At 41.4% G+C, this 20,893-nt stretch overlaps 1 protein-coding gene across 5 annotated transcripts in view; it reads left to right on the top strand.

The window, feature by feature from the left end:
- The window catches only part of FGGY (FGGY carbohydrate kinase domain containing), a 400,007-nt gene that overhangs the window by 281,083 nt on the left and 98,031 nt on the right, over nt 1-20,893 (top strand). For all 5 annotated transcript variants that reach the window (XM_058552541.1, XM_058552544.1, XM_058552542.1 and 2 more), the window contains one exon: nt 13,803-13,950. In XM_058552541.1, coding sequence (XP_058408524.1) covers nt 13,803-13,950 — 148 coding nt within the window. The remainder of the gene's footprint in view (nt 1-13,802; nt 13,951-20,893) is intronic.

The raw sequence follows: 20,893 nt of genomic DNA on the forward strand, positions 1-20,893 counted from the left end.
AAAGAGAAGACCACAAATAGGAATAAGAAAATTACCAAAAAAAAAAAAAAGAACAATAAAATCACTAGTAAAGACAAGTATACAGTAAAGGTAGGAGATCAACCAACTATGAAGCTAATATGAAGGTCAAAAGTACTAAAATTATCTATTTCCATGATAAGAGAGTAACAGATACACATGTACAAAAAAAGAAGTTAGATATGATATCAAAAACATAAAATGTGGGAGGAGGAAAGTAAAGGAGTAGAGCTTTTAGCAAGAGGTCAAATTAAAGAGACCATCAACTTAATATAGATTGCTATATACATAGGTTATTATATATGAACCTCATGGTAATCACAAACCAGAAACCTGTAATAAATACACAAAAAATTAAGAGCAAGGAACCCAAACATAATACTAAAGAAAACCATCAAACCACATGGGAAGAGAGCAAGAGAAGAAGAAAGGAGCAGAGAAGAACTACTAAAACACCCAGAAAAAAGTTAAAAAATGGCAATAAATACATTCTTATCAGTAGTTACTTTAAATGTCAATGGACTAACTGCTCCAATCAGAAGGCATAGGGTGGCCAACTGGGTAAAAAAACAAGACCCATATATATGCTGCATCCCAGAGACACACTTCAGACCTAAAGACACTCACAAACTGAAAGTGAAGGGATGGACAAAGATATACCATGCAAATGGCAATGAAAAAAAACCTGGGGTAGCAATAGTTATATCAGACAAAATGGACTTTAAAACAAAAACTGTAACAAGAGACAAAGAAGGACACTACCTAATGATCAAGGGAACAATACGACGAGAGGATATAACACTCATAAATATCTATGCACCCAACATAGGAGCACCTAAAAATATAGAGCAGTTATTAACAGACATAAAAGGAGAAATAGACAGCAACACAATAATAGTAGGGGACTTTAACACTCCACTTAACACCAATGGATAGATCATCCAAACAGAAGATCAATAAGGAAACAGTGGCCTTAAAAGACACATTAGACCAGTTGGTCTTAGTAGATATATACAGAGCATTCCATGCAAAAATCGCAGAATACACATTCTTTTCAAATACAGATGAAATGTTCTCCAGGATAGATCACATATTAGGCCACAAAACAAGTCTACATAAATTTAAGAAGATTGAAATAGTACCAAGCATCTTTTCTGACCACAGTGTTATGAAACTAGAAATCAATTACAGGAAGAAAATCAGAAAAGCCACAAATTTGTGGAGATTAAACAAAATGCTACTGAACAACAATAGGGTCAATGAAGAAATCAAAGGAGAAATCAAAAAATACCTGGAGACAAATGAATATGAAAATACGGCATACCAAAATTTATGGGATACAGCAAAAGCAGTTCTAAGAGGGAAGTTTATAGCAATACAGGCCTACCTTAACAAACAAGAAAAATCTCAAATAAACAATCTAACAGTGCACCTAAAGGAACTGGAAAAAGAAGAACAAAAAAGCCCAAAATCAGTAGAAGGAAGGAAATAATAAAAGAGCAGAAATAAATGAAATAGAGACTGAAAAAAAAAAGAAAAAAAATCAATGAAACTAAGAACTGGTTCTTTGAAAAAATAAACAAAATTGACAAGCCTTTAGCTAGACTCACCAAGAAAAATAAGAGAGAAGGCTCAAATAAATAAAATAAAATGAAAGAGGAGAAATTACAACAGACGCATCAGAAATACAAAAGATTGTAAGAGAATACTACAAAAAGCTATATGCCAACAAATTAGGTAATCTAGAAGAAATGGCTACATACTTAGAATCATACAACCTTCCAAAACTGAATCAAGAAGAATTAGAGAATTTGAATAGAGCAAACACCGGTAAGGAGTTGAAACAGGAATCAAAAACCTCCCAAAAAATATCCGGGACCAGACGGCTTCCCTGGTGAATTCTACCAAACATTCAAAGAAGACTTAATACCTATCCTTCTCAAACTCTTCCAAAAAATTGAAGAGGAGGGGAAACTTCCTAACTCATTCTACAAAGCCAACATCACCCTGATACCAAAACCAACAAGGACAACACAAAAAAAGAAAATTACAGGCCAGTATCACTGATGAACATCAATGCAAAAATCCTCAACAAAATACTAGCAAATCAAATACAACAATACATTAAAAAGATCATACACTATGATCAAGTGGGATTTATTCCAGTGATGCAGGGATGGTTCAACATCTGTAAATCAATCAACGTGACACAGCACATTAACAAGAGGAAGAATAAAAATCACATGATCATCTCAATAGATGCAGAGAAAGCATTTGACAAGATACAGCATCCATTTATGATAAAAACTCTGAATAAAATGGGTATAAAAGAAAAGTACCTCAACATAATAAAGGCCATATATGACAAACCCACAGCTAATATCATCCTCAATGGAGAAAAACTGAAAGCTATCCCTCTAAGAACAGGAACCAGACAGTGATGCCCACTTTCACCACTCCTATTTAACATAGTATTGAAAGTCCTAGTCAGAGCAATCAGGCAAGAAAAAGAAATACAAGGGATCTAAATTGGAAAGGAAGAAGTGAAAATGTCACTATTTGCAGATGACATCATTTTATATATAGAAAACCCTAAAGAATCCATGAAAAAAACTTTTAGAAATAAAAAGTGAATATGGTAAAGTTGCAGGATACAAAATCAACATATAAAAATCAGTTGCATTTCTTTACACTAACAACGAAGTAGCAGAAAGAGAAATTAAGAATACAATCCCATTTACAATTGCAACAAAAAGAATAAAATACCTAGGAATAAACTTAACCAAAGAGCTGAAAGACCTGTACACTGAAAACTATAAAACACTGTTGAAAGAAATAGAAGACACAAAGAAATGGAAAGATATTCCATGCTCTTGGATTGGAAGAATTAACATAGTTAAACTGTTCATACTTCCTAAAGCAATCTACAGATTGAATGCAATCCCTGTCAGGGTTCCAACAACATTTTTCACAGAAATAGAACAAATAATCCTAAAATGTATGTGGAACAACAAAAGACCCCAAATAGCCAAAGGAATCCTGAGAAAAAAGAACAAAGCTGGAGGTATCACACTCTCTGATTTCAAAATATACTACAAAGCTATAGTAACCAAAACAGCATGGTACTGGCACAAAAACAGACACACAGATCAATGCAACAGAATCAAGAGCCCAGAAATAAACCCACACATCTATGGACAGCTAATATTCAACAAGGGAGCCAAGAACATACAATGGAGAATACAAAGTCTCTTCGATAAATGGTCTTGGGAAAACTGGACAGCCACATACAAAAGAATGAAAGTAGACTGCTATCTTACACCATACACAAAAATTAACTCAAAATGGATTAAAGACTTGAATATAAGACCTGAAACCATGAAACTTCTAAAAGAAAACATAGGCAGGATGCTCTTTGACAATGGTCTTAGTAGCATATTTTCAAGCACCATGTCTGACTGGGCAAGGGAAACAATAGAAAAACAAATGGGACTACATCAAACTAAAAAGCTTCTGCACAGCAAAGGAAACCATCACCAAAACAAGAAGACAACCTGACAATTGGGAGAAGATATTTGCAAACCATATATCTGATAAGGGGTTAATATCCAAAATACATAAAGAACTCATTCATCTCAACAACAAAAAAACTAACAGCCCAATTAAAAAATGGGCAAAAGATCTGAATAGATATTTCTCCAAATAAGATAAACAGATGGCCAACAGGCACATGAAAAGATGTTCATCATCACTAATTATCAGGGAAATGCAAATCAAAACTACAATGAGATATCACCTCATGCCCGTCAGAATGGCTATAATTAACAAGACAGGAAATAACAAGTGTTGGAGAGGATGTGGAGAGAAGGGAGCTCTCATACACTGCTGGTGGGAGTACAAGCTGGTGCAGCCACTATGGAAAACAGTGTGGAGATCCCTCAGAAAGTTAAGAATAGAACTGCCATACTATCCACCTATTCCATTGCTTGGTATTTATCCAAAGAACTTGAAAACATGAACACGTAAAGATACATACATGCGCCCCTATGTTCTTTGCAGCATTATTCACAATAGCCAGGACTTGGAAGCAACCAAGGTGCCCATCAAAGGACTAATGGGTAAAGAAGACATGGTATATATACACAATGGAATACTACTCAGCCATAAAAAAGGATGAAATCTGGCCATTTGTGACAACATGGATGGACCTTGAGGGTATTATGCTAAGCGAAGTAAGTAAGAGGGAGAAAGTCAAATACCATATGATCTCACGCATAAGTAGAAGATAAAAACAACAACAAATAAATAGATAGAGACAGAGATTAGATTGGTGGTTACCAGAGGGGAATGGGGGAGGGAAGAGGGTAAAAGGGGTGATTAGGCACATGTGTGTGGTGGTGGATTGTAATTAGTCTTTGGGTGGTAAACATGATGTAATTTACACAGAAATCGTAATATAATGATGTACACCTGAAATTTATATAATGTTATAAACCAATGTTGCCACAATAAGAAAATAAAATAATAAATTTACAAAACAATAAATAGGGAAAAAGCACAGATCTTCTTGTCCACTGTGAGGACAATGGACTTAAAATTAATAAATGTAGAAGAAATAATGGAAATAGAAAATCATCGTTAGGCAAATACCACAGTAATAATTATTGCAGGCAAGAATCATCAGTGGATGCTAAAATTAGTGAGTGAGAGTATGATGTAAAGCAGGATATTTGCATAGTCCCACAGTATCTCACTACAAGACATTCTTATTAATATAAAAGGAAAAATAGTTACTTCACAGTGGAGAAATCTGGCAGGCAACACCTTACCTAAGTGATCAAAGTTAACAATACTGGCAATATGATATGTCAACATCTTTTACCGCTTTTCATGATGCACTGAGAAGGACACAACATCATTTCTGTAATATTCTTGCCACAAATGCATAACCTCAGTATAAACATGAGAAAACATCAGACAATCCCAAATTGAGGGACATTCTACAAGATTATTAGCCAATATGCTTCAAAAGAAGATTATGAAACTTAAAGAATTGCTGAAGAACCGTCCCAGATCGGAGGAGACTAAGGAAATACTACAACTAGAAACACTGTAGGATCATGGATTAAATCCTCGACCAGAAAAAGGACATTAGTGTGGGAGAAAGTGTCAAAATTAGAATAAGTCTGTAGGTTAGTTAATACTATTGTATTTATGTTGATTCCTTTGATGATGAGTGTAAGGGAGTCTGTGTACTATTTCTGCAACTTTTCTGTAAATTTAAAATTATTTTGAAATAAAAAGTTTCAAAAATAATAAATGAATTTCATGATAATGCTTAGTTGTTGGGCTTTTAAACAAAAGTTAAATATTAATATTATAATATTAATATTAACAAAGAAACCCCATGTAGCCAGTACATGACAAAAGAGAGACAGTCTAAGGTGGAGGTTAATACAGACGCTGGAGCCAAATTGCCTGTGTCTCGGCTTCACCCCTTAGTAGCTGTGTCCCCCTGAGCCATTTACTTAACCTCTTTGTGCCTTAGTACTTCACTGTAAAGGGAAATAATAGTAGTAAACACCTCATAAGGTTGTTGAGAAAATTAAATGAATGCGAGTAGTGTCTGGCACATAGTGACAATTGTCGAGCTGTAATAGGTATTCAGTAAATGATAGTGGTAGTGATAGAAGTTATCATTATGGTCGTTGTAGTTACTTAATAGACATTTTCATCCCACCAAGGGACTGACATTCTCAAGGAGAGTCACTCCTGCACAGAGCCGAATGACATGCAAACTGTACTAGAATAGAAGCGATGTGAAGTTGGCTGTAGAGAAGGAGGATTGATCCTGAGGTGGAGTTTGAGATGCTTGACAAGCCTTCCCTTCTAGAAGTTTCTAGTTAGAATGCCATTGCTGCTGAGAGGGGTCCCACCACATAACGTCATCAGCTAGCAGTTTAGTTGGCTTAGAGAGCACATAAAACCTAGAGCAGGGGTTCCTAACTTCACATCATCAGTGAACCCCTTAATTGGTGATTTGCTGTGACTTGGGGCTCTCTGAAAACAGCAAGGCAGGTCACCCCTATCTCAGAGCTTAGCATCAACAAATCCTATTTGAAACTGTAGAAACAAATGTTGATAAACAACAGATTTAGTATTTTATACGCTTGATTTATCATAATCCTTTTAGGCCCCATCCCTGAAGACAAATGTTTTCGGAGCTTATAAATTAAGTAAACAATAACTAGATGCGCCCATGCATGTAAGTGGCAACCAGAGTCTCTCTCCATGTGGGGCCAAATATCTAGGTATTTCACTCCTTGGCCAGAGATTGCCTTACATTGATTATAGCTTCAGCTCTTTTCCTCTAAACTGCCCATTATTGTCTTAATTCTCTTATAGAACCTTCACTACCAATGTCTCAGAATGAGGTTCTGGTGATGGCAGGGTTTGGTGGGAAGATGTTGGCATAATCCACAAGTGCTGGATTCAAGGTTGGCAGCAGAGCCAAGGTTGAATTCCAGGTCCTTTGACTGTCTGATGAGTGTCTTATGAGTACTTATGATACAAGAGTGAACAAAGCAAAAAAAAAAGTCCCTACTTTCATGAAAATTGTACTCACACACACAGACACACACACATGTGTATATACGTATATTTGTGTGTGTGTATATGTGTGTTTATACGTGTGTATGTGTGTGTCTATATAAAAATAGAGAGAGAGAGAGAAAGCGATTGAGAGAGAGAGAGCACACACGCCAGGAATTGGTAAGTGTTCTAAAGAAACATAGAGATGAGGAAGGAGACATAGAACGAGAGATGTTGGGGTGATGGATGGGAGCTATTTCCGGTGGGTAAGCCATCCTTGATGGGGTGACACTTGAGCAGGACTCTGAATAAAGATGGAGAGCAAGCCATGGCTCTAGGGGAAGATCTCTTTAGACTGAAGGAACAGCAAGTCAGCCTGGAGGCAGCAGCCAGCTTGTCAGGCTCAGTGGACATTCTGAAAGCCACTGTGGCTGGACCAAAATGGGAGGGAACTGGGCACAGATGGGGGGCTGCAAGTTAGCCAGGGGCCAAACCATGCAGGTCATTTAGAAAACTGTAAGAACACTGGACTTTGCTCACAGTTTTCGTTTTTGAGCAGGGAAAAGACACGATCAAATTGACCTTTTAAAAGGATCACTTTGGCTGCTCTGTGGAGAGTAAACTAGACCATTGGTGGGGAGGGAGGGACAGAGTAGAAGATATGGCCCCTGACCTCAGTGAGCTTACAGTCTGCTGGAGAGGGAAGACTGTAAACAGAGAAGCCAGCCTGTTCTGAGTTACTTTTGCAGAGGTCACTGCAAGCAGTCGTCATTTCTCATTGTGATTCTGTGGGTGTCAGATCCCTTAGGATTGGAAGCATGAAGTTCTGCTAATTCACATTCTGTCTCTCAACCTGTCTTTCGTTTCTCCTACTTTCCCTGGATTTTTCTGTTATTCCTTTGAAGACAATCAATTTTTCTTTCTTTTTAGTGTTTTTTTTTCCTAAGGAAGATTTGCCCTGAGCTAATGTCTATTGCCAATCTTCCTCTATTTTGTATGTGGGTCACCACCATAGCATGGCCAAGAGTGGTGTAGGTCCATGCCCAGGAACCGAACCTGGGCCACTGAAGCAGAGTGTGCCGAACTTAACCACTAGGCCACCGGTGCTGTCCCCAATTTTTCTTGATCTGATTTATTGCTCAAACCTCTTTTGCTTCTGTGATTCCCATAATCCTGTTGAGGATCAATTTCTTAAAACGCACTGGTCCCCCATATGCTAGATCTCAGGGTACATTTAAATCCTCTCATTAAAATCTGTATAAATCCCTCTGGAGCAAGGAAAGGAAAAGAAAAGCCAAGAATATTTATTAAGAATTTTCAGTGTGCCTGGCACTCTGCTTCTTAGTGATAGTTTTATATATATTATCTCATTTAATTCTAAATGAGGAAATGAGTATTACAGGGAGCTCTCAGACTCCACTTCTAAAGATTGTTCTCACTTTCCATTCTACTCTTGTGTTTTCAGGTTGCTCCCTTGGCCTTTATGGCTTCTTCCACCTCGGTCCCTCAGTCTGAGAACTGGGACCATCAGTCTATCAACAAGTTTTTACTTAGGCTCCCGGGCAATCACAGAACCAGGATGAAAATATTAACACCTTTTATCCCCTAGGATATGCCAGGATAATCAGTGAATTCTTGATGGCTCGTTTGGCTTCTGTTTTGCATGCAAGGATAAGAAAGTGCTCAGGGCATTGGGGTCCTCCCAAGAAGACTTAGGGCTTTGCTGACTTAGGAAATAGATTCTCCATTTTCTACTTCTCAGCTGGTTACCTGTAGCCCAGCACCGTGCCTGGCAAGTGAGTGGAAGTGGTTGGGGTGCGGGGTGGGGGGAGTGTCACAAAATGTTTGTTCTTTTTCCCTGCCCGCTTCTGAGGTGTACGCCAGCATGCCAGGAACACTGTGTCCCTGTGACTCCAAAGATCCACCCTTTGGCAACCCAGTGCTACCATGAGAAGTAGAGGTATAAACAACCCAGAAATTCCAGTTCTAATATTTTATGTTAGATCTGCATTCGTTCATTCTACGTTTCAATAACTATGCGTTGAGCACTTGGTAGGATGAATAAAATGCAGCTCTTTCCTAGAAGAAGTTCAGATTCCAGAGATGGATACAGATAAAGTAAAGAGGCAATTACCATATGGTGGAGGAAGTTCCATTCATCCATTTGATGTACACTCTTGAGTGGTACTATGCACCAAGTTCTCTGCTAAATCCTGAATGTATACTGGTGATGGTCTGCCTTCGTGTGGCTTAAAGTCCAGAGGAGGCCGTAGGTAATCAACAAGTGAATAAGTCTACAGTGACCACGCCTGATATGAAAGAGACAAACAGAATGCAGTAATAGAATATCAAGGAAGCCCCGTTTAGATAAGGTGGTCAAGGAAGCCCTGGCTGATGGAGGGACAGTTAAGATCTAAAGGATAAAAAGGAGCTAACCATGTGAAGAGCACTGCAGGCTAACGGACTGACATATGTGTAAGCCTTGAAGAGAAGGCTGAGGAATTGATATTAGACCACAAACCACAGTGAGCAAGGGGAGGTTGGAGACCAGGGCAGGGTCTGGATCATCCAGGGCCTTATACCAAGGTGAGAAAGTGATTTTATCCAAGGGACAGTAATTAGCCATTGCAGGATTCTAAGCAGGGAAATAATGTAATCAGTGTTGCTGCAGGATATCTCTTTATTCCCAAACCAGAGAGCACAGGTTTTACTGTCAAACCCCCAACATAGGTGATGAGGGCAGGTGGCATTGCACTCCTGAAAGTACTTGAAGATGTCAGGATCCCTCCTCCTTTTCTCTGGTGATGCTGGGATTGGAGATGTGAGGAGGGGAGCTGAGGCAGTTGTGTTCAGTGTAGGTTGGTATGTCAGCATGGGCAGTGAAAGGAGCATGGGTCCAAGAATGGCCTCCAAGGGGTGGCATCAAAGATGAGTCTGGGGTGTGATTGACACAGGCAGGTGAAGAAGGCAAGGAAGAGAATTCTCGGCAAGAGGGAGCAGAAGAGGCAAACATTCAGAGACATATTATGAAAATTAAAAGTGGTTTGGTGTGGTTACAGCGTGGCTTGTGCAGGGGTGAGGAGGAAGGAGGAATGGAAGATGTGTATGAAATACCGCAATGTCCGGAGAGCTGGATAATGAAGAACATCTTATGCCAGCCGAGAAAGTTTGTGCTTCTTCTTGAGGACAGTGGGGAGGAACGACTGAAGGGTTTCAGGTAGGGTGGAGTCATAATCAGAGCTGCATTTTAGAAAAATCACCCAGGAAGGAGTGCAGAAAACCTAGTTGTGGGGGGGCAAGATTTCAAGCGGGGAGATAAGTTAGGAAGCCGAAGCTCTAATCCCAGCATTTGAAGGTGGCCTGAATAAAGTAGAAACAGTTGAGCTGGAGAGAAGTTTGCTGATTAGAGGAATATTTGAGATAATAAAGTTGACAAATCTTGGTGAAAATTAGATTTGGGAGGTGAGGGGGAGAGAGAGTCAAAAATGATGCCCGCTCTGACTCTGTCCCCCAAATGGTTGCTCGAGCAGCCCCTTAAATGAGATTGGCTTTGATTAGACCAAAGAACACAGAAGGAAGAGGGAGAATGCCAGAAAAGATGATGTGTGTCATATTAGACATTTTTAGTTGTGGTCCCTTTGGGCATCCGAGAGGAAGCATTTGCTGGGTGGTTGGATATTAGACCTGGAACTCATGAGAGAGAAATGAGCAGGAGATGGGCATGCACTTGGAAGTCCTCAGCCCTGGGTGGTAACCGGAGGCGTGAGAGGAGGATGGATCACCCAAGGGTATATAAAGAGTGAGAAGAGGGACAAGGACAGAGATCTGAGAGACTTCAGATATGTAAGGGACAAGCAAAGGAAGAGAACCAGCTGGAGAGGAGGCAGGAAAACTAGAGTATTGTGTCCTGGAAACGGGAAAGAGAACGAATGAGTAAAAAATGATCAAGTGGTGCAAAATGCAAGAGTTCAAGTAAAATCAAGGCCGTTGGAGTTATCAACCAAGAGAGTGGTGTTCCTCACATGGGAGTTCCAGGAGAGTGGGGCAGGCAGAGTACGTATGCAGTGGGTCAGGAAGTAAGCAAGCTTCTTTTCTAAGACTTTCCCTTACTCCTGGAAAGGGCATCAATGTCTTCTGTTAGACCATGTATCGTCATTTTTGGTTTGAAATTATGGTCACCATCCTTCTGGGTAGCCTATGAACCCAAAGAATTAAATGATTTTTGGAGATGTAGGAGAGTGTGGAGATTCAGGGGTGCTGTCTGCACTTAAGACTGTAAGCGATAAAGTCTGAAAAAATCTTCCCTGACTCTTGGGTTATTTTTAAGCTAGAAATTAATTTCCCGTGATGGGAAGGGAGAGGAAACTATTTACCGATCACCTATCGTTTTATAGTGCTCAGGACTCTATATTTAATCTTCGTAGCAGCCTATGAGGTAAAAGTATTAGCCTTAATTGCAAAAAAGTAAATGAGGCTTAGAGGTTAGTGTACCCTATCACCCCCTGGCACGTGGTGAAGTCACTTTGTGACTGTTAGAACTATATTTTCTTCATCACACGCAATGAGAGTGGGACAGAAAGAATTCCTCGTTCTGAGAGAGGACATATGAGCCTGGAGTTCATGAGAGGGAGGGAGAACGGTCCACTTGAAATAGTTAACGTGATTCTCGAGCTGGAGGAGGGCAGACCGCCATTTGAAAAGGAATTGATAAAACATACAAATGGAACAAAGTCAGAACCAAAAAAAGGCATCGTGCAAGTTTAAATTATGTGAATAATGATGTGCATTCGTTATTTTAATGTTTTCCAAGTGCACTTCATTTTGAATAATATACTCAGATAGTACACATGGTGAGGTATAATTGAAACAACATGCAGGAGAAGGGCTGCATTCAGAGAATAAACATCCAGCTGGGGGGAGGTTAGGAGTCAAAGGGGGTGAGCATATGCCCCATCCCCAGGGATCTCATTAGTGCGGGAGGGACCATATATGTGGAGGCTAAATGAATCTTACTGTTTGCAAAGACCTGCAGTAAATGAGACAATGACAAATCAATAGTAATTAGGCCTATAGGTTCTTATTGACCCAGATGTCTGAAACCAAATACCCTGCTCTGAGATTCCTTGAGAGACAAATGAAAAGATTTATAGACACACGCTTCTTTAAAAAGACAATCCCTTACTCTAAGTGCAGGGATGCTACTCTGAAGCGAGATGCTGCTAGAATTAGCGCAGACTCTTGACTTCTGGCTAGAAAGGATGTTCTTGTGGCTTTTGCTCTCGGTGTGGTTCCTGTTGGACGAGTAGCAGAGAGAACTGGAAAATAGGAAACCAGGATGTGATCATGTTCTACCCAGAGACATGGTTCTAGCCCTGCCTTCCCTGGGGCCTCAGAGGGTCCTTTCCTAACACTAACATAGAATCAGGCTAAAACGGGGTTTGAGCGTGGGGCTCTGACGAGTCATTTCTGACCTTGGATACCATAGCACCTGGCTTCAGACTCACGCAGAGAAGGCTTTAACTTTGGACTTGACCACGTGCCTTCACCTCTTTGAGTGTCCCCTTTAGGGATGGTGACAGTCCTCACTCACGGGCTGTGGCTGAAGGCCCGGTGCACACCCTGGGAGAGGCAGTTGATGTTGCTGTGGTTGGTGAGCCTCGTCCCGACAGTGTCATCCTCATGTGATGTAAGGCCGAGATTTTTACAGATGGGAATGAGGTGTCACAGCAAGAAGCAAAGAGACTGTCTCGGAGGTGGAACCCCCCTCACCTCCACCGCACACATGCCACACGCACACACTCACACTCACACTCACTCATGCACTTACATGGAGCTCTTTTGCTTTTCTATAGTTTCTATACTGGAGTTCCACATCAAATTTTTATTTAATAAAAGAGTTTAAAAACCACTGCTCTACTTGTTTGTTTCTTTAAACGTAGTTTAGAAAACTTTGGGAAATTTCATGGGATCCATAGGGCCACTCACAGTGTCAAAAAATTAGATCTACAAATCGCTAAGCTGTACTCCTCGAACACTTTTTAAATGTAGATAATAAATATTATCTTAAGTATCTTAGATATTAACCTCCATCAGACATTGATTTCCTATACTTTTTTTCTGCCATTATTCAAGCCATGTTTTTAACCTTTAAAGCTATGGTTCCAAGGACACCAGTGGGAAGTGGCATGGATGCCAACCTCTGATATACCCACTTTCTTCTAGAATCATTGGTTCAGGACTTTGAGAAGGAAACACCTCTAAAGCAGGGAAGGGTAACCAGCTTTAGTCTTTGTTCTGTGCGGTGGGATTTAACCCAGTGAGGTAGGTGTTGTTATACCCATTTTACGCATGGGAAAACTGAAGTTCAGAGTGGTGAAGTCACTGGCCCGTGTTACCCAGCTAGGACAGGTAGAACCAAGATCTGACCCCAGGACTGCCTTGACCTCCAAGCCCATCACCTCTCTCGCCTCTCAGCTGAACATGTATAGCTGAGGGAAGTGGTCAGACTCCCTCATTTGACATGTGCAGTAACTGAGGCTTACAAAGGAGAAAGGACTAATGCAATGTCCTTTGCCCGTGTTTAGGCTGGAAATCAGGTCTCCTAACTTCTGGTCCTAAATGCATTCTCTCCATTGTATCACTTCCCTAAGCAAACTCCTATCCTGAGTCCAGAAACTTATATTTATCTCCATTCGTCACATCATTATTATTACAATTAGGAATACTGATTTTAAAAAATCCTTTACATATGTACAGTATTGTACAGTTTACAAAATGCTGTATCTTCACATCCGTAGTCTCCTTTGATCTTCACAATAACCCTGTGAGGTCAGTTGGACAGGGATTATGTTATCTGTTTTTACAGATGCAAAGAGAGTGGTTCAGAAAGTGGTTACACACCTACTAGGGGGTAAAGCCATTTCTGGACCTGGTCTTCTGATCCCAGACCTTCCCCCTTTCCACTAGAACTAGTGGAAAGTGATAGTAATAGTCTCAGTGTTAGTACCATGTGATTTGACAGTACGGTATGCTGCTTTCTGTGGGTTTGGGGTGGTTTCTTTGCTGAAGCTTTGGGGACCCTGCTTACTTTCTGGATTTGTTATGGAAGTACATATGGTTTCTTTCTGCAGAACAATTTGCTCCCTGGCCCTACCCGCCACCCCCTTTAAAAACAAAATCCACTTCTCTTCCAGATGCCAGAGTGTATATGCGTATTTGAACAGTCACCTGGATCTGATTAAGAAGGCTCAGCCCGTGGGTTTCCTCACTGTTGATTTACATGTTTGGCCAGATTTCCATGGCAACCGGTCTCCCTTAGCAGATCTGACACTAAAGGGCATGGTAAGTAACAGCCAGTCCTTGCACGAAGGTGAAGGCAGGCCAAAGGGCTACAAAGTTTGGAAGAAGCAAAGTGAGGGGAAGGAAAAAGAAGAAAAATAAACAAAAGAGGCCAACAGCCCCCTGGCTTCCTGCAGATGCATTGCTGTTGTGAAGGCTCTTGCTGCTCCCTAGATGATCTGCTGAAAGTTCTCATTGTTTCTCAGTCAATCTTGAGAGCGTTAAAAGCAGTATTTCTTACATTTAGCTGCTGCAGCCTCTTTGTGTCATGGAGTGGCTGGAAGTCGTGAGCCCCTGCCTGTGTAATTTTTGTGTTTACATCAGTTTGTAGAGTCATGTTTTCCATCTCCATTCCCAGGCCGCCCGGTAAGTAAGTGAATATTACCACCCATGGTCTTGCTTCCCACAGCCACACATCTGCCTAGGCTCTGAGTCAGGGCTGTTCATAGTACTTGCTAACATTATTAGGATTTCAGATTAAACTTTGGTAAAAGTAAAATACAATTAATAACTTACATTGGTGGGTAAAATCCTTAGTGACCGTTAGGGTCACTTCCAGTGCAGAGATTCTGGGCCCTCCAGGAGGAGCACGGGTGAACTTGGTAGGGAAGCTCACAACCACCTAAGCTAAGATACAACATCTTGGTGGCCAGGCGAGACCGGGCGGCTGAGAGTAGTACAGCCATTGAGAATCATGTTTGAAGATAGATGAACTATGTGAAAGCTGGACGAAAAAAGCTAGGCTTCAGTCGCCAGAGACCACAGATAAGAAAATAAGCCATGAATTCAGAATCCAGGAGGATGTCAAGAAGTTGAGATGCAGAGTGTGAGGTAAATTAAGGCAGGAAATTCAGAATGGAGGCTGTAAGCAATGCAAGATTTAGGCACTGCTTGACAGTGGAACAAGCCTGCTGGCTTGAAGAACTTCAAGCCTCAAAATTCTATGGTTTGTGGTCCGTTTTATTGATATTTTTTTAAATATTTGTATGATGCCAACAGGAAGATCTGATCTTTATTTTCATTACCTAGTTGACATAATCAACTTCTGCTAATAAAAGGGAGTCATAGTGAAAAGAAAATTGGACACAGCAAAAGTTATGTCTGTCTGGAGTCCATGAAGCATGCCCACACAACAAATAATGAGTTTGGCCTCCTCATTTGGCCTGTGGAAGAAGAAGAGGACTGTCCAGAGAGGGTCATGTGGCCACAGACTGCAGCTAGAGAGCTGTACTTTCAGATAACCAACTCTGGGTACAAACAGAGGTTTGGGGAGGTTAGGGGAAGAACACATGTTATATGGGTACAAAAATGAGTGTCTTAATTAGAGACAAATATCTAAAGTTAAATATAGTAAACACTTAAAATGTTAAAGAAGTTAAGAAGCATGAACAGTTTATAAAATGACCCCAAAACAAAGCAGGGTTGTATAGGAAAATGATGATGGCTCTGGAGTCCTTCCCTTGAGTCCCTCCCTTGCCCACATCTGTGGTACCCAGCTTCAGCACCCAGCATAGCAGGTGCTGTGGTTCCCAGTGGCTTTTGTCTGTTTCTTAAAACGAAGGCTGACACCCAGAGACTCAAGAATTTCCATCAGAGGATATTCTAGTAAAGGTAACCCAAATGCAGAATGTAATTCCAAAGGAGTCAGTGGAGTGTTTTGAAGAATGCCTGCCTGGGTAGAATAAGTACGAATAAGTACATACTCACCAAAGGAGACTTCTTGCGTAGGGACACATGCCCAACTGTATTGAAAAATCCTGGTATGTTTACTTTTTATAAAACAATGTACATACCTCATGTATCGCCTGATATTTCTTAGCAGCAGTTTCCCTTCATAACTGTCCTTGGGTTAGGCTTATGTTGGAATAGCTGTCCCTCCACAAATATACATCACAACACTAGAAGGAGAAGGTGACCTAGATAAGATACAAAGAAGGAAATACTGGGCTAAAATTTTCCTCCAAAATCTCTTTCCCTGAATCCAATTTTGGGTAACATCAAAATAATCACCCTGAAATCTGCCTGTTGTCATATTATCCTTTTGCAGCACCTGCCATGGCTACCATCTCCAGCACGCATTCGGTAAATGTCTATGTGGTACCTCCTGTGTGCCAGGCACTGCTGCAGGTACAGTCAGGGACACCAGCTCTTACGCTCATGGAGCACGTTTCAAGGGAGAGGAGGGAAGTGCTTGATAAAGTGCTAAGTTGAAAAAGTACCTAGCAACGAGGATTGTGAGAGTGATCCCAGCAGGGCACGAACCACACGCGACGACTTCTTTGGGCTCCTGAAACAGTTCTCTGGGCACATACTGAGTGCTTGATGTGTACTTAGTGATGATTGATAGCCAATGTGGGGATAATAAAGAAGTCATCTGTTGTTTGAAAAAACATACATATGAACAATTAGCTAATACTAAATGGATTAGATTGCTACTTACTCTTACTATCCCTATAAATATTTACTACCAGTATTAATGTCCAGCTAAATTAAGATAAGTTCCCATTTTGTCTTAATTATGAGTGCATTTCTCATCAATTAATTAATAATTTTAACAAATTCAGGCACTGCTTTAGTCGGCGGGGAATATGAGTAACTAGACACAATTCCAGCCTTCAGGAAAATTACTGTCTTTGGGGGCAGACAGAATAATGGGGATACGGGGTTAAGCTCCAGGTGTCACTCGCTGTCCAGGGCTCCCTGGATGCATGGGTGATGATTGCCCAGCCCGGTCTCTGCTGTCAGGAAAGCTTTCAGGTAGGACGTGACATTGACACTGAGTGAAAAGGGGAAAAGGGTTTGGGACCAGGGAAACCAGAGTGTATGCAGTGTTCTAGAAGGGAGGAGGGCAAGGCTACAATTTTGGCTCCTTGTTTCATTGTCTAACCAATGATAGTTGCATTTAACATTTTATCTTAGTAATAAAAAAAAAAGGGTTTTCTCAGAGAACCACTGGACACTCCCTATACCCCTTCTGCGTCAGCAACATGACACTCTCCCAGGTCTTCACTCTCCCAGTTCTTCACTATCCCTGTGGGTGGCTCTTTTCTCTCACCTGCATTAGACATTCATCTACTCAATAAATACTTATTGATCACCTGCTATTTGCTGGCCTGTGCTAAGCCCAGGGAACACACAGAAAAACAGAAACTGTACCTGTCCCCAGTTCACATGAAAGTGGGGGAGGTAGTTACTGTACATGTGGGAGAGTGTGTGTGTACATAATCATTATACAGTGTGAGCCCTGTAATGTCGACATCTGTGCAAGCCACAGAAGGTGCTCAGTAAATGTCTGAATTTGAATTTTTTTTAGTTGGCATTTGGGTAGCAAGTTCTGATGCGGCCTTTCTCTACTTCACTTGAAAATACCTGTGAGGGCCGGCCCGGTGGCTTAGCAGTTAAGTGCGCGTGCTCCACTGCTGGCGGCCCAGATTCTGATCCGGGCGTGCACCGACGCCCTGCTTCTCCGGCCATGCTGGGGCCACGTCCCACATGCAGCAACTAGAAGGATGTGCAGCTATGACATACAACTATCTGCTGGGGCTTTGGGGAAAAAAAAAAAGGAGGAGGATTGGCACGGATGTTAGCTCAGGGCTGATCTTCCTCACACACACACACAAAAAAACGAATCATCACCATTAAAAAAAAAAAAAGAAAGAAAATACCTGTGAAAATGCAAAAAAAGCATAAACTGATGCTGATCTTGACAATTAAGACGACATTCAACTAGGAAAACTAGAATTGACATTCTCAGAGAGAATCTGGGAAGATTTTCCAGAATCTAAAAGACTAAATATAACTCATTTGATAAACATAATATATGACGTATGAACAGAGTAAACTACCAGCCTTCTATGAGTTTGGACCTCTCCACTCTCTGCTCCCTAGCGTAAAAATGCCAGGTCCCTTTAAGCCTAAAAACAGAGCAGTCATCCCTCTAGTCTGCTGCTGATGGTTAGGGTTTTTTGTTTTGTTTTTTAGAAGCAGCCAGTGAGTTTAATTTCCCAGAACTACTCCACAACCCAGACCTCATCTTCCCTTTCAGTTCAATCCATTAGGAAACTGCCAAGCCAAGGAGCCAACTGGGCAGGAAATCTGATTTAGGATGAAGGGTGATGCCCTGCATTCTAAGGATCCTGAATAAAACTCGGTTAATGAGACAGAGATAGGAAAACCCTGCGAATTTGGAAGAGGGGTGTAGTTTTGCAGGTCTGTTATCTGTTCTAAGGTTGGAAAGCTGGGCAGTGGTGACCCACTTCAGGCCAACAAAATAAAAACTTCTCAACTCTGGGATTGGCAACTGGCTGTAGAACTGAAGAGGCAAATCCAAGTTACCGTGAGTGGGGCTGAGAATAAGTCATGTGTACCGTATGCTGGGAAACGCTGAATATGTACAACTCTCTGGTTAAAGTGAACAAAAAAAATAATAAACTGAGCCTGTTAGGAAACACATGCTGCATATCAAGAAAAATATTTTGAACACTTAGGGAAAGGCCTCTTGAAAAATTATTTACTACTGAAACTAAAAGAAAATATCAAAAACTCCTTGGCATATTCAAAAGGTTGTCTCTACAAAATAGGGCAGAAACTTATTAGGAAAAAATCAGTTCAGATGAAAAGGCAGTCAAGTGAGAAGCAAAAGGAAATGATAACGACAACTAAAAATCCAATAGCAGAATTAAAACCTGCATGAAAGACAATAAAAAACATATTTTTACTGAAGTAAATAAGATCAGAGCTGTCCTAAGACATAGCACATATTTTAAATTTATTAGAAAAACGTTTTGAGGGTAGGGCTGTGGCTTATTTGCTTTTTTAGTTTCAGCAGTGCTTAGGTCAGAGACGGGCCCTGAATAATTTGACTTATGGTTCAGTAATTATTTCCGTCTTCCTTTGTCAAGGGAGGAAGGAACAGTGACCTGCCCAAGGTCACGATGCCAAGAAATGGCAGAGCTTAACTGAAAACGTGAATCCTGACTTTTAGGATGCGTACCCCCATGAGGCTGCCTTACCTCATTCCTCTGGACTTCACAAAATGCACTGCGGACTATAAAGCAGGAGTCCCAGCAGCTGCGTCATGCGTGTGTAACGCTGAGTCACCCTGCAGCCTCATGCTTGCTCCCCTGTTCTGACCACCAGAATGCTTGCTCTTCCTCCCGTTTTTACTTTTATGCTAGTCTTTGGATTTACACCCTGACCCTGTCTCTTCTCAGTGATGGTTCTAGTTTCCTTCCCACCCTCACTGCCTCAGATTTCAGAAGTAATCATCACTCCTGCTTTGACCTGGCTCTAAACCCTTCCACTCCAGGTGCCTACCCTCACAAGCGGGAACAGGGCATAGCCAGGAATCCTTCCATTATGCTCGACAGAATCATTTTCTTTTGCTTTGGAAACAGTTGGCTCCCTGCCGTGTGACTGGCTGTTTCATTTCTCCTCTGGTAATGCATATTGACCTACAGCTCTGGGCTAAAAAGAGGTGGAGGGTAGGGAGCGGGCAACTTAATAATATGCCTGGACCAGGTAGCCACCCATGTGAACATTTCTCCTTTCCACCTGATAAATGAGGCACAGAGAGGTAAAGGCCGTGTATGTGATATTTAAAAGAAGCAGAAGCTTGGATCATAGCAGTTAGTATCAAAACGTTTAATACTGGTAATTTTAGGTTCTTTAAAACCAAAACAAAACAAAATGCTTACTTTTAAAGTAAAGAAACATGACATGGTCACACAAGGGTAGATGAAGCTAAATACCATCCGGAGTGGTTGCATGTCTTAGATTTTGTGTGTGATTGGTTTTTTTTTGAGTGGTTGGTTGGATAGTTTTTACCACTGTGAAGCAGTAAAGAAAGCCCAGGTTTTGAAGTCAGACGTGTACTTGCATCCTGGCTTGCAGATGTACCAGTACCAGTACCAGTTGTGTGACCTTGGAGCTTGGCTCTGTGAGGTCAATCTGCTCATCAGGCAACAGAGGTGGCACAGGCTTCCTTGCAGGGTCGTTGTCAGAATCAAACAGGGAGACTGTCGCATAGTGGACAGGCAGCAACAGCAAATATTTTTGAATCTGTAGCTCCTACTTAGTGGCCCTTATTTGCCTGTTTACAAGATGGCCAGCCAGATTCTAAGTATGGCCTTTGAGTCCTGAGCAGCCAGTCCTGAGCCATCCACCTTAGTCCCAGGCCTGACTGGACTTACCAGCCACGGAGGTCACCAGCTGAGAACAGCCAGCTAGAGAGGCTGAGCGATCCTGAGGTCCGTCACAGGAACCCAGTTTCATACAGGTTAGAGATTAGTCTTGTCTCTAAGTCCTTGGCCCTCAATTTCCTCAGCAGCACAAGAGGAAACACAAATTTGGTGTACCTTACAACATAGCCAGTGCTGTAGGAATTTTGAAAGAGTCCTTGCCCCCTTGTATGTATGACCGGTTTCTAGTCTCAAATTGATGTGATCTCTTTGTTTTGGTGGGATTTTTTAATTCTTTTCCTGAAATTCTTTTCCCACTCAAAGAAGTAAATCACCTCAGGGACATACCAGACCGTGAGAACGCACCATGTTCACCATTGGTTGAAACGTGTTCTCTCTGCTTCATCTTGCAAGTACGGCGCTACCCAGGATGGAAAGTAATTGTCTGGTTCTTTGAAGAGCTGTGATTTCTAACATAAGACCATATGCCGCCCAAACTGCTGGAGATGTTAAGCGCTGCTCCAACAGCTCTTCAAAGCAAGCAGAGCCACTGTGCCTGTGGAGAACTGGGCGAGTCAGGTGTTAGGAGATCTTAGCCAGCTCCCAAGGACTGAACCGCAGCTAGAGATGGGCATTGCTACACAGAGTCAGATGTGGATGGAGTCAGCAACTCAGATGAGTATCTGCAAGAGCTCTGGAGAAGCCAGAGGTTGTATCCCTGTGGCTTCCTCTAATGGGGAGGTGGACGATGGAGTTGGAAGCTCCTG

Source organism: Diceros bicornis, chromosome 13 (assembly GCF_020826845.1).
Source record: "Diceros bicornis minor isolate mBicDic1 chromosome 13, mDicBic1.mat.cur, whole genome shotgun sequence".
Taxonomy (NCBI): Eukaryota; Metazoa; Chordata; class Mammalia; order Perissodactyla; family Rhinocerotidae; genus Diceros; species Diceros bicornis.